General features: G+C 43.6%; 1 protein-coding gene across 8 annotated transcripts in view; it reads left to right on the top strand.

Moving 5' to 3' along the window:
• SLC24A2 (solute carrier family 24 (sodium/potassium/calcium exchanger), member 2) overlaps nucleotides 1-14,903 on the top strand; it is a 222,100-nt gene that overhangs the window by 131,705 nt on the left and 75,492 nt on the right. For all 8 annotated transcript variants that reach the window (XM_005879946.2, XM_005879940.2, XM_005879943.2 and 5 more), the window contains one exon: nucleotides 1,185-1,293. In XM_005879946.2, coding sequence (XP_005880008.1) covers nucleotides 1,185-1,293 — 109 coding nt within the window. The remainder of the gene's footprint in view (nucleotides 1-1,184; nucleotides 1,294-14,903) is intronic.

Genomic DNA, 14,903 nt, shown 5'->3' on the forward strand with positions numbered 1-14,903 from the left:
TGGATATATTTTTTAGATTGTTTTTGAAGATTTTAACAAATTGTTGGTAATCTCACCTCTAGAGGTTCATTGTTCCTCTCTTAACCTGCCAGTTTCATTTATTTGCCCAAAGGTTCACTCTAGCAGGAGTTTATACAAAAGAAATCCTCCCTTTGAAGTTAGGAAGTTTCTCTGTAGCTTTATAGTAAGTGGTTCTCTCTCATTAAATCTCACTTAACACAGACCATAGAGCTTCATGGACTAGAGCTGTGGTCCAGGGAAGAGAAGAGGAACCCTGGGAGATGTGGGAGATGTTCTTTTGGGGAGAAGGGGGGAATATTAACACCTCTATCATTTATTTTCTATGTTATTCTTCATAATATCCACTTTTTCAAGTGTTTTATAATATATATGCTCATTTTTTAATATAGATATGGATATAGATAGATACAGATACAGATGGATACATATACATACACATACATACTCAAACATTTTACTGATAGGGTGCACAATCCAAACATTGTAGAGACCACCCACTGGTTCAGGTAACAAATTCTGAGAGAAGCAAACTTGAGATTCATTCCTCTACCCTCCGTTTCTCGTCTGTGTGAATTGGACACCTCATTTCACTTCTCTATGACAGTTTCCTCATCTGTCTAAAGGAAATAATAACCCGACTGGTGTGGCTCAGTGGTTGAACGCCAACCTATGAACCAGGAGGTCACCATTCGATTCCTGGTCAAGACACTTGCCTGGCTTGCAGGCTCGATCTCCAGTAGGGGGCGTGCAGAAAGCAGCTGATCAATGATTCTCTTTCATCATTGATGTTTCTCTCTCTCTCTCTCTCTCTCTCTCTCCCTCTCTCTCTCTCTTTCTCTCTGAAATCAATCAAAAAATATTTTAAAGGGAATAAAAACAGCGCCTAGTTCATTTAGTTCATTTTGTGAATGAAGCATATAGCACATTGACTAGCATTTACTAAGCTCTAAAAATGGTAGCAAATAAATTTATTTAATAGGAAAAGCTGTGAGAAAGCCATTCCTTTGGGGGATTTGAAATGTACCTTGGGAATCTTTGGTCAACAGTGTGTGATCATGTGACAGAAACAAGTGACCACCAGACAAGGGGAGGATCTTACCTGTAATGCACTTGCCTTTGGTTTCTGAGAACTAACAGCCTCTTTGTCTGGTTTCTCTGTTCAGGCCAAGCCACGTCTCCAGCGAGGTGGAAGCTCTGCCTCCCTCCACAACAGTCTCATGAGGAATAGCATCTTCCAGCTCATGATACACACCCTCGACCCACTCGCTGAAGGTAAACACCAGGCTTTAGTTTGGAAGCTTGTTTGGGGGGAAAGAGGACGTACTTCTCTTCATAAAACATGTGGACGCTTCCGTCACACAAGCCTGCCAATGTCCTCATGCCTAGCATCTTCCAGAGGAAGCCCTGGTCCTCTGGTGTGCTTTATCTGCAACAGCTCCGTTCATAATCGGAGATGTGCGTACCAGGAGTAGAATTGGACATCCATGTGCCTTTTGATTCTGTCTTTTGATTCCTCCAGCATAAATACACTTTGTTATGAGACAGAGAAGACAAAGAGGTTTTTCTCCCTTCCCGCTAGAGTGACAGTTCCCTTTCTCATCCTCCCTAAGTTCCATAATGAAGTTGTATGCTAAGATAAATTGTGCAGCTTTTAAAAAGAAGAGTGAGAAGAGAACTCGTGACTTAGGAAGGCCAAGAGTAGTTTGGGGAACCGTGTTCACTGCTGCACATCGATATTGTACTGATTCCTTGGCAAGTGGAGCGTGGGGGTCCTCTCTAAAGTGCTTAGGATTAGTCACTGGGGCCCCAAAAGGCCTGATTCACCTCATCAGGAAATCATATGAACCATCCCAAAGACTCCAGTATTGAGTTCTTTCAGTTTTGCTCATTCACAATGAAGGCAGATACATCAAGTTTCTTAAATTGCCTAACTATCCTAAAAAATTAATTTTTCAGGTAGGTGGATATCTGATGTGTCAAATAAATATCAGAGTTAGGCCACTAGCAAGGGGGTCACATATAACCAAGTCTGTTCTCTCTTCGCCCATCGACCTTATAATTGGGCCCGATATTGCACAGGGACTACTAACCTGGGGAAACGGTCTCTGCCACTGAATAAACATGTGGGATGAGATTGTCAAATAATGTTACACAAGTCAGAGCTCAGAACCAATATGAAGCTTTGCTCAGTAATGTCCAGGGTACAGGCAATCGGAGATTCAGGTGAAGTAAAGAAAACTCTGGGACGTCAGGAGCGGCTCCCCAGGTCCTACCTCCCCTCACTGCCACACACCACTCCCCCAGAATAATAGGGGAGGATCAAGGGGCCACCACTCCCTGTGAAGTTTTTCAATGATGAAAAATTTTCCATTTTGTACCCCAGAGAGTTGTAGAGCTGACGTGATGTTTTCCAAGGAGCCCTGCTTCAGAGACCCTGAGTTCTAGATACTAGCCAGACACATCCTAAATATTACTACTCTATTTACCCTGAGGACCACTTGACAAGGAAGTTAGACCCGATCACTAGCCTTCTTCTCCTTCTCCCGGGCACACCCCAGAGAAGAGAGTGAAGGGATCACAGGTCAACTTCCTCCCAGCCACTAAACCCTTGTGTGGCTTTGGGCAGGTTAGAGTCCTACTAGCATGTACTTGGTTTCTTCATCTATAGTAATAGTCAGTGACTTCTGTTTAGCACTTCATAGTTGACAAAGCATTTTCACACCTACATTATGCTTTATAATAACAGTGCATAGCTAACATTATTATACTAATTTTATAAAATATCATACCATTAAAACATCTCAAATTTATCTACTGCTCTCTCTGCCAGCACTTTATTCCAAGCCATCTCCATTGCTTTCCTGGATTCTTACAGTAGCTTCCTAGCTGGTCTTCCTCTTTCTTCATTGCCTTCTTCTTTGTATATTTTCCACATGGCGGCCCAAGTAATCTTAAAAGGGGTTCCATTCTGGTCAAGGGCACAAACCTCAGTTGCAGGCCTGGTCGTGGCATGGCGTGTGCAGTAGGCAACCAATTGATGTGTCTTTCTCTCTCTGTCTCTCCCTCTCCCTTCCACTCTCTCTAAAAAAATCAATGGGAAAATATCCTCGGGTGAGGATTAACAACAACAACAACAAAGAAGTGAATGCAATATGTCAATCCTACTTATAACCTGTAGAGGCTTCCCATGGCTCTTAGGAAAATTGTGAAATACTTACCATGGTCCACATGATCTGCCTCTTTCTCCAAACTCAATTTGACTCACCTGGCTTTAGCCACAGAGACCTTTCTGTCCTAAAACAGGTACTTCTTTCCAGCCACAGGACCTTTGCACCCAGAATGCTTTTCTTCCCCCCACCTCCTCTGTTTTCCTGCTTTACCCCTGCCCATCCTACAGCACTCTGCCTAAATGACACTTCCTGCACCTAGTATAAATGGACCCCCAACCCTCATCTCTCCACCTACCCTTTAATTTCTCTTTATTGCTCACATTATGATTGTGTGATTATTGGTTTACTGCCTGTCACCCCCAGGATACAGTAAGTTTCTCAAGAGCAGGAACTCTATTCTATTCACTACTTGTCCCCAAGATTTAGCAGAGTGCCTGGCATAGAATAGCTGCTGAGGCTCAGAAGGATTAAGCAACTTGGAAAATTCATGCTTTTAACCTATAGTCACACAATCAATTTCAAAGCCCTCTAAACCCCCACAGGTTTAAGATTGTATCTTGGTTATTTTGAGCCACTATCTTCTTCACCCATCTTTGTAGAGGGCCACATGAGAAAAGTAAAGAACTATTTTATCTGCTTCAACTCCCTTATGAGCAGGCAACTGAGTATATTTATTTTTGCCAAGCCAGTATTATGTAGTTATTAAGAGGACAGACTCCGGAGCTAGAATCTCTGGGTCCAGATCCCAGCTCTGCATTTACTAGCTGTGTGACCTTGAACAAGTTACTTAACTTCTCTGTACTTCAGTTTCCTCATCTGTAAAATCAGTATAATAGAGTCATGTCTAATTACAAGATTATTATAAGTATTAAATGAGTGAGTATACATAAAGCATTGAACACAGTGCCTAGCAGGCCATAAGTACCACATGCAGGTTTAGAATTATTCTGTTTCATTATTTTGAAAAGTAATACAGCATATGATTTTTTTAAAAATTCAAAATATTCAAAAGGCTATGGTAAAAAAAATAATAATAAGTCTTTCTCATCCATTAACCTCCCAGTTTTCTTCAGCCCTTCAATTCTCCCCAGAAGAAACCACAGCTACCAATTTCTTGGGATTCCTTCCAAAGATGTCCTATGCGCGCGTGTGTGTGTGTGTGTGTGTGTGTGTGTGTGTGTGACCTTGCCCACAGGTCTCAATAATCTAAATTTCTCTTTTGTTGTTGTTGTTGTTGTTTGGGGGCATTCAGTTTCTGGTAGAGCCTTTTTTGTTTTGTTTTCTGAGAGAGGTTGTTTTGTTCATGTGAGAAAGGAGAAAGTGAATCCGGGTTGTCTCGGAGCTGGGCCATCAGTGATTTCTGAAACACCTGGCCGTTGTGTGTTGCACTGCAGTTAAATGTTTGCTCCTGCTGTATCCATATGTGCCTCTGGATGCAGGCGCCCACTTTCAAGGTGAAACCACTCCCTGAAGGACGTGGAGTGCTCTGATGGTGCGAATCCGAGTGGATGCTGAGCGCCATAATCAGTTCTGGACTTGAGTGATTAGAAAATATGGAAAGCACTTCAGTGCTTTAAAATTGCTCCACAGCACGCAGCCAAGGAAACAGATTGCTCTGGTATTTATCCCCCAAGTTCACAATCATTTTCCATTTCAAGAACCGCCAAAAAAATTAACCCACAGCTCTCAGAAATCGTCATCTCACTTTTAGTTTGCATCTGATCATTTGAATTCACATGTCCTTGTGCCAAACTGTCACTCTCCTTTAACAATGTAGAGGCTGCTGGTTGCATCACCACGTTGACGGCATAAGCACTGCAGTGCTCCCCTGTGGCGTAAGGGACCGTTCACTGGTGTTCTTGGCGTCCACCCAGCTGAGTAGTGCATTGGCACCCTGGGCCGTACGGTCACTGTTCTTCAGAGGGAAGTTTCCAACTTCATTTGAAAACATCGTCTAGGACAAATGGGCTAGAGCAGGGGTGAGGAACATCCGGCCCGAGAGCTGTATAAGGCCCAAGAAGTCATTTGGTCTGGCCCTGCCAACGCAACCACAGGCAGGACTCGAAATTCAATAAATCTAGGAGCTTTTTTCATAGCAACATAAATTTATATTAAGTGGATTATATTAAGCGAATGATGTTAATAATATTCCAATGGCTCTTGGCAGAAAAAAGGTTCCCTACCCCTGGACTAGAGAAAGACACTTCCCTTGGTCTCATCTGTGCCCCTCAGGGGGTTTTGTCTTCTCAACCCCAGTGTTGAGCCCTTGCCAAAAGCTTTCATTGGTGGTTGGTTTGGCCTCTGAGCCTGAGTCACAAGACCTAGCAGTGTTTGTGTTTCGGTTCGCTATTGATATGTAACAAAGCACCCAACACTTGGTGGCTTAAAACTACCACCATACTGTTCATTGCTCATGATTTCATGGGTCAGAGATTTGGGCAGGGATCAGTGGGGTGATTCTTCTGTTCCATGTGGTATCAACCAAGGTCCTTTGGTGTGATTCAGCTAGTAGATGGGCAGGTTAGAAGGTCCCAAAGGGCCTCACTGATGTGTCTGGCACCTTCATAGGCACAGCTAGAAGGCAGGGCTCAGCTGCACCCTTCTGACTCGCCAGGTTGTCTCGGGTCTTTCCACATGGTTGGACTTCTGACATGGCAGCTAAGTGTTCCAAGAGCAAACTCTCCAATCTCAGGGGGAGCTGCAAGGCTTACAATGACCTAGCCTGGGAAGTCCCAGAATGGCTCTTCAATGCATTCATCAGTCATGAAAGCCAGCCCAGACTGAAGGAGAGGAGACTCCACCTCTCCATGGGAAGATACCATAGAATTTGAAAGCATCTTTACTATAACCCAGTCTGTCTCAGGGACACACACCGCTGGTTGGCTCATCTGCTTACTATTCATTGGTGTGCTCTGGGCAGACCACATTGTGTGGGAGGGACAAAGCCACGGTCACCCTGCCTCGGGTGAAGGTTTAGTCTAAACAAGGCTGGAGCAATGGCTTTCTAGGGCTACATGATTCTGAACAGGACATTGTTCGTTAAAAGAGGAATCTGCTGAAGATTCATGTAAATTGTTGGAATAAAGATTTTGTTCTTTTTCTAAGAAAGCCCTGGAGAACTAGAATCATCAGTCTTTGAGATCACAGCATGACTATCTGAACTGATCTTTCTTATAAATTTACTGTCCCATATTGATTTTAACATATTCTCTAAACAAGCCATTATATTTTCCCAGGTGTACCTCTTTATTAACCTAAAACAAGGACACTGGATGTAGCACTTTGGTCGTGAGAAGTAGCTTCTACTATCGATTTGTCTCATAACAGTAGCACCAACTAACATTTGCAGAAGCTTATTGCCCAGGCACTATGCTGAGTGCTCTGTGTAAACCTTCTCATTTAATCCTTACACTAGCCCTACCTACTCCATTTTTCAGAAAAGGACATTGATGTATAAAGAGGCTGTGTCTTGCCTCACTAAGTGACACAAGAAGTAAATGGCAGAGCCAAGAATGTGAACCTGTATCTTTCCGATTCAAGGTCTGGGTTCATAGTTCTCATGCTACTCTGGTGCCTTGTGTGTCCTCACGTCCAACTCAATGTTCCCTGTTCTCCTGGTGTAGATACCAGCATAAATACCAGGAGCCTGGACCTATCCCTGGACCAGTTATTCATTCAGTCTGTAACATGTGAATTTTCCATACCTAAGCCTTTGCAGCAAAACCTGTGGTAGCCTTAGCTCTCCCCTCACTTTCCCCACACCCAGAACTGCAGCTCCCGCTCACACGTCCCCCATGCACCTTGCTCTCATCACTTGGCTTTTGCTCAAGCACATGCAATTACTGTTGACCTGCCTGTCCTGGATGTCATGGGTACTAACCTACACAGGAAAAGGAATCCCATAGGCAACTCTGCAACTCTGGCAGAGCCCACTGACTGGGTAATGACAGTGGAGACATTGGTATGAGAACAGGATGGATAGAATAGCATTAGAGTTTGACCATGTAGCCTATGTGGTCCAAGTGTCAGACTGCCTTGCTCAGCCTCTTGCTGTGAGACCTAGAGCAAGTTTCTCAACCTCACCGGGCCTCAGTTTTTCCACTTGTAAAATGGGATAATGATAGCACCACCAGCATAAGTTCATGATTACTATTACTCAGCCTTTTAGAGCCTTAGTTTCTTCATCTGTAAAAGGGAATAATGATAGTTCTACTATCAGAAGCTTGTGGTGAGTATTCAATACAATAATACCCAAAAAGTATATAATTACTTCTCAGTGACTAGTGGCAATGATTTTTCAGTTAAAATTGCATTCAGTTCATGCAATAAAATTCAATTGTAGTGGTTCAACTTAATACTTTTTAAGACTTTGTTTTTAGAGCACTTTTAGGTTTACAACAGTGAGAGGAAGGTATAGAGATTTCCCATATACTGTCTGCCCCCACACATGCATATCCTCCCATGCACATCACACACCAGAACAGTACATTTTTAAACAAGGATGAACCTACATTGACACATCATAATCACCCAACGTCCATAGTTTATTTTAGGGTTCATTCTTGGTGTTGCACATTCCATGAGTTTGGGAAAATGTATAATTATCCTATATCCATCATTGTAATGTCATACAGAGCATTTTCTCTGCCCTAAAAATTCTCTGTGCTCTGCCTATTCATCTCTCCCCCACAACCTCCCAAACCACTAATCATTTTACTATCTCCATAGTTTGGCCTTTTCTAGAATGTCATATATTTGGAATCGTACAGCCTTTTTAAATTGGCCTCAATAGTTTTTTAGAATATTACTTTACTTATTTAACAGGAAGCCCAATAGTAAACAGTTGCCATTAGGGATCAGTGTCCTGTTTCTTCATTCTTTCATCCAGAGAGTGTTTTTCTCATTCTCATTCTCATTCTCATCCTCATAGGAGGGTGGCTGCTCCCGCTACCATATCTGTAGTCTGGAAGGAGAAGACAGTGCAGCAGTCTTTTTTATCAGGAAAAGCTTAGTGTTCCCAGAGGCAGACTTCTGCCTCCATCACATGGGCCAAAGTGGGGCTAAGTAACCATCCTGACTTCCAAAGGAGCCAGCACTGGGCGCTCTGCCTCCCCAAACATGGAACTCCCTGGTAGACCCAGTGCAGGTCAAATGTGTCCCCCTTCTTCTCCCATCCCTAGGGACCTTCCTCCTGTCTCTTCAGATTCCTGATGTACAGAGAAGAGGTGTGATGTGCCCCTTCTTCCTCTCTTTTAAAGGACTCTCTATTGGCCCATGGATCCAACTTTTACACAGTGCCCCTGAGTCCTCCCCAGAAAAGACATGCCCTAAAACCTGTCATCTGAGAATCCTGGTTCCCCTAAAGCACAAGTGAATTATGGCCCATCTCTGCTCAAAACCATCTCACCAACAGGAGAAGCCCTAGTATTTGCAGTGGCCCTAAGGCCTCCTGTCACCTGCCTCTCCACGTTCCTCTCTGTGCCTCTCCCCTCTTCCCTTCTTCTCTGCTTTACTCTGCCCTCCCCCACTCCTTTCCTCCTCCCTCAGCCCTACTCTCCTTCTCTCAGGTGTCATTCCCTTTGCTTCACTTCTCTGGCTGCCCCTTCTCACAAACCACAAACACACTCCTGCCCCAGGCTCTCTGCATATTTCCTTCTTCCCCCAGACAACCAAATGGCTTCTACCCTCCCTTCCTTCAACTCAGCCTTCAAATGCCACCTGATCAAAGAGACCTTACTCAGTCAACCTTTGAAAACTGTCAGCCCCAAAATAGTGATAATAAAACAGGTTTCTGGGTTTCCCTTGCCCTGCTCCATATTTCTCCATAACACTTATCATCACGAATGGATTTAGTTGTTGCTCACTGCCTGTCTCCACCCTTATATCTCCAGCATGGCACGACATGGGGCAGGCTCTAACCTATCTCCAGGGCCCAGCACATATGGGCCCCAATAAGTATTTGTGGAATGGATTGAGTGCTTGCTTTGATCATTTTTTCTGCTGGAGAACTGTATGTCTCTAGCCATGTAGATTGTCTTAACCCATGTCCTGTCAACGGCTCTTTGGTTGTGACCAACAAAGTCCCATTTCATATGATGGTTGTCTGTGTAAAGGTAAATAACAATTGTGTCTGCTGTGGCCACCGTAGTATCCCCAGCCTCTGGGAAGGCACTGACATTCAGTCGATGCCCAGTCAATATTTGCTAGATGATTAGATGAATCTCCCTCTAGTTCTGAAATTGCTGCTGCAGTGGGAAATGTTTGCTCTGTGCCTCTCATCTTCTTGAGTTCTCCTGTTCACTTCTTCCTCTTTCTTTTCCAACATTTTGTTCTTCTTTTCTTTTCTTTCCTTTTCTTCCCTTTGATATACTGTTGGATCTTTTTATTGTATCACATGGACCTAATTTTATATATTCAAAAAATTATAAGATTCTAAGAAGTTTGTTGTTTTAACCATTTCTTTATTTTACAAATTCAAACACCTGTAAAATAGCACCTACCACATAATTTGGCATTAAGCTGTGTTTAAGAAGGAAACTGCAGAAGAAGCTCTTCATTCGGTTTCTATGGATTCTTGCATTCTCTCTACAATTCTAGTAATTTCTCCTTCCTTTCAGATTTTCAATTTTTGATTTACATTTTTTCCCACTATAACAACAATTTTATTAGTAATAGCAAAATTTAACAAATAAGTGAACTTGATACCTTAAGAAACACAAGAGTAGGAACAATAGTTGCTTAGTGGGCCTGTAATTGAACTGAAGGATCATTTAACTGAGACGGTTTGGAACAGCAGGTCCCCATGCCTGTTCTGCAATTTCTTTGAGGCTGTTTTTTCATGACACAACCATCAGAATCCTGTAATGAGATGTCTGAAGATGACATCATACTCACTGCCTTATTTGCTATTATAAAGACGGGGACATTTCCCCACGGTAAATTCACTTCATGTTATCAGCTGGTCTCTGCTGTTTTCACTTTATATCCAGCACATTCCGGCTACATCCAGATTGGTCAGGGTGTCCTGGGAGCATGGCTCTGGCCTTTCTGAAGGACAGTGTTGCTCGCTCATTTCCCTCTTCAGCGGCTACATGGCATCCTGATACCATCTCTGCCAGTCCTTTATCAGTCTGGCTCAGGCAGTGGGATATGAACGAGCAACTTCAGTGACCTGAATTTCAGGACATTTTGATGGGAAAAGCCTCACAAATGAATAGCAAATATCTATTTTTTTACCATCCTTCCTGTACCCCAGACTGTGGGTTTTCAAAAAAATATTTTTATTAACTGCAGAACCCCACTGATAAAGGAACTCCCACAGGGAAGAGTAAATCATTTTTTGAAACTGTTAGAACTGTTAAGAGTTCACTCACCAATAAATTTAATTTTTTAAGAAGAGTTCACTCACGTCAGATCCTTTATCGGTGTGCCGGATTCACTCGCCTTTCTCCAGACCAGCAATAACATAAAAGAAATAAATACCCGACTCACAAATGTGACAAAACCATAAAGTACCAAGGATTTACCCAAAGGGCATGTTTAAGAACATTATGGCAAAACAATAAATAATCATTTCTGAAGAACATAGAAGACTAAGTCATTGTTGATATAAAGTCCTGATAGTCATCTCATAATTCTCTCTCAGCAGTGGCTGTGGGAATGACTGTGTTTTACCTCGGAGGAAACTGGGGTTCAGAGAGTGACATTACTTGCTCAGTCACCAGCCCCTCAGTTTGCCTTCAGAGCCTGAATGTTATCAGTCGCCCACACAGGACTCTCATCACAGCCACACTCGCCCATCCTCTGTGCACTGAGCCATTCGTGTCTCCTTTTTTTTCATCTTCCCAGTTCTTTAGCATATACATTGAGTGTAAACCTGATGCTGACACCAGGATCCAACTTTGACTTGCTTGCTGGCGTTTCTTTTCTTCTTACCAAACAGCAGAACTTGTTATTTCCCCAACTTCTTTTTTTTTTTCATGTAATGTATTTTATTGCCTAGTATGCTATATTAGAAATGATCAGAAACCCTGCTTGTTATTTGCCTGGAAGGAAGTCATCTCTATGAAAAAGATCTCTGCTATTTTCCTGGCAAAACTTTCCACCAGGAGCCAGGAGCAGCATGGGCCTCCTTCTGCGCTGTCTCCCGATGGCTTCATTGTCCGTGTAAATATCCAGCCCTTGCCAGTCTGTGTGGAGGTATTTTTGTGAGATTATCTGCATTTTTTTTCCACTTCACAGGCCTTTTATTTCTTTCAGATGCTTCTATTTTTAAAAACAGCTTCAATAGGAGCTTTCCTAAATTGCCATTTGATCCCAGAAGAAAGTCATTTTCATGCCTGTTTTATTCAAAATCTGGAGAAGTTGTCCCTGACAGACAGTGCTGTACCTTTTCTTTCTACCCCAAATCATAGATCAGTTTAAATTAGCAAGAAAGGTGTTGCATGCAGCCTCAGCTGGTAAGCGAATAGGCAACGGGAGTGAAAACCTTCTCTCGGAGAAGAGTAAAATCCAATCTACTGGCCGTGTTTTTAATAAGATGACAGTAGCTTCAATGCCTGGGTAGAGAAAAGAAGGCTCTTAATGCCTCTCATAGAGCAAACCCAGGGACAAGTTAAAGAGCTCCTCTCTTTGGGGAATAGTAAAGCATTATGCTCAGATTTGAACGTCAGAGATGGTTGAAATTGAATCTGTCTTGTGTGTTGTGCACATTGTAAATAAATTTCACTTGAGGCATGAAGAGAATGGGAATGGTTTTACTAAAATAAATGTTTCTGAGTATGGGAATGGGTTCTCTCTCTCTTTCTCCCTCCCTCCCTTCCTCCTTCCCTCTCTCCAGTTTGTTTTCAAGTAAAGGACACAAAGACATGTGACCAAAAAATTGATTTTGATGGCATTTGAGTATAAACATAACAAAGATGGAAAAGGACAAAGGAGCATCCATAAATTTGCAGCTCCATCTTGAACGTATCACATGCTCAAAGATGCAGTTAGACCTGCTTCAGAGGGAGGACTCAGAGTTCCCAGAGATAGAAAGCAGCTGTCACAGGTACCAAAGGATGGAGGCAATCATTGAAGCTGAAAAAGCACTTTCATTTTCCCAGTGCCCAGCTGATACATAAGTTATCAGTGGAGTGTGTGGGCCAGTCCTGGCACCTCATTAGCTCTATGTAGGTGTTTGCCAAATAAATCAAGTTTTTTGGTTTTGCAACCATTACATTCTTAGGCAGTTTACAGTGGTTCAGTAGTAAATCAGTGAATTATCTTTTCTATATTTTCCCTTTAAAAGAGGCCTATTCACAATGTGCCAAGTTTTTTTAATCCTGCTAAACCCTGTCTTTTTGGCAATCTGGATTTCAGGTGAGCAAAAGTTATCCTGAAGCTGTATAATTATAGTTTCTGTATTTAAAAAGTTCTCCCCTCCTTTGTGCAATGGAAGGAAATCAAGGTGACATGGTACTCAACTCATTTCCTTCCCCAAAGTCTCAACTTCATCTGGATCCATAGTTGGGCAGACCAAAAAAAAAAATTTATCCCCAACATACTGATAAAAATCTATAAGAGCAGTTACTGTTCTAATTTTTCCATCCTGCCAAAACATTTGTACACTTGAGGGTTATGAGGCCCTGCATCCTCCTGCATCATCAGGTCACTGGTTCACTGGCAGACATTTGCTACTTAATCTGAGGTGCACTCTGGACTTTCTGTGAAACATACCTTAATCTTCTGCCCTATCTTTTCATCCTGGATTTTAAACTCACTTGTATAGTTCCACTTTATATAATACTAGTGCCCCGGTGCACAGATTCGTGCACATTGAAAGGAAATTAATTAGAAGGTGGCTGGCGGGGTGGGACTGGGCAAGATGGGCCAGACACACCCTGGAGCCAACCTCCCTTGGACCCTCCCCGGCTGGCCACTTCTGAGGCAGCACCGAGGCTCAAAGGGCGTCTGCGGAGTGAGCAGGGTCCCTCTGGCAGGTGGGGTCTTTCAGCTTGGCCTGCAGGGATTGTGCTGAAACCAGCTCTCTAACATCCCCCAAGGGGGTCCCAGATTGTGAGAGGGTGGTTCTTGGGTGACGCACCCAGAATCGGGCTCCCTCCTCTCTGGTGCCGGGGTGCGTCACCCGAGAACCGCCGCTGCCAAGTCACCGCAGCTCAGCAGCTCCTGCATTGAGCGTCTGCCCCCTGGTGGTCAGTATGCGTCGTACCTACCGGCCAGTCGGATGGTCGGACGGTCGCTTAGCCTTTTATATATATAGATGGTATTTAAGTGGTAATACTGGTAAGTGGATTTACACTTAAAACCAATGAAATTTAGAGAATCGCGTGAACATTCATTCTACTTTCAATTTGCTCCTTTAAGTTCTTTGTGAGTTTGGGTGATTGTCTCCATTGTGGTAGGGATCTATGTGTTCAGTAAAGTGACATCCTGGACAACACTCAAGTGTAGAGTAATACATAGTGTGAGGATCGCTTTTCGTTTGAATCACTTCCACATCAGTGGCATTAATTTCCTTTCTGTCTTCCAGTCTTTTTTTCCCTCAGTTTCATTCTGTTCTCAAATTCCCTTGCTTTCTCATACTTCTCTCTTCACCCCTTGCCCTTTCTCCCCGGTCGGAAGGTTGGGGTTGGTTTTTTTGTTTGTTTTTTTCTCTCTTTTTTCACTTTATTGCTTTTTCCTCCTCCCCTGGGACACTTTTCCTGTATGCCTTTCTGATATTGTTAAGTGCCCGGTGCAGCAGGCGGTGAGACTCGGCTGTGCTCGCCCCACAGCTGGGTATAATTTCGTACTGGTTCTCTGTGTCTGGCGGAGGCCACTAAATCCCGCCAGGCTGCAGGGTGGGATTCGGGAGAACATCCAAGTTCTCTGGCCAGCGCGCACGTGGCATCCGTTCTATGCACCAGTGTTCCTGTCTCTGGTTCTGGGACCGGACCGCCCTGCCATGCTATCACTCCTGGTGGCGCTGGGTGATGTCAGTTCTCCTCTTCACAGAAGCACTGAAGGTGATCCCAGGAGTTGAGGCCGCATCCATGTTCCCTTCACAGGCTCCCTCCCCACAGGGATACCGAAGGCAGAGTATTCGAGACTGCAGAGTGAGAACCCTAAACTGGGAGGAAGCATAGGCCTCAGTGCGGAAGGCAACTAGGCTGAGGAGATTAACACAGCACTATTAAATACAGATTTAGTTCAGTCCAGCAGCTCTTAATCACCTGCCCGTGCCAGGAACTCTGCTGGGTGCCCGCATTAACAAAATGAGTTCTTGATCCCTTGCCCGAAAGGGCAGAAAGCAAACAGGTGGAGGTACTTGATGAGCACACAACCCACAACCGGAAGAAGTGACTTACACCAGGGACAGGGCCATTCAGGAATGCTGTGCGCAGGAGGGAACCTCAAAACTGGCTTCCAAGTGATTAAATAAATTAGGAGACCTAATAAAATCCCCTACACAAAAAGGTAGTATATGTGGGATTTTGAGCTGTATTTTCAGTTTGCATTTTGAAAGGCTTACCCTGGTAACAATGTGAAAGGTTGGTGACAAGTGCTGGGAGACAGTAGGTGGGAAGAAAGATGAGGAAACAAGTTCAAATGAGACTATTGCAGAAGCCTCGGCAGGGCCTCTGAGTAAGAGGGGAAGTGGGAATGCCATGGAAAAGACAGAGTTGAGGCTGTTTGGGGGCAGAATTGATAGGGCTTTGTGACAGGTTGGGT

Source organism: Myotis brandtii, unplaced genomic scaffold (genome assembly GCF_000412655.1).
Source record: "Myotis brandtii unplaced genomic scaffold, ASM41265v1 scaffold618, whole genome shotgun sequence".
NCBI classification, from domain to species: Eukaryota; Metazoa; Chordata; class Mammalia; order Chiroptera; family Vespertilionidae; genus Myotis; species Myotis brandtii.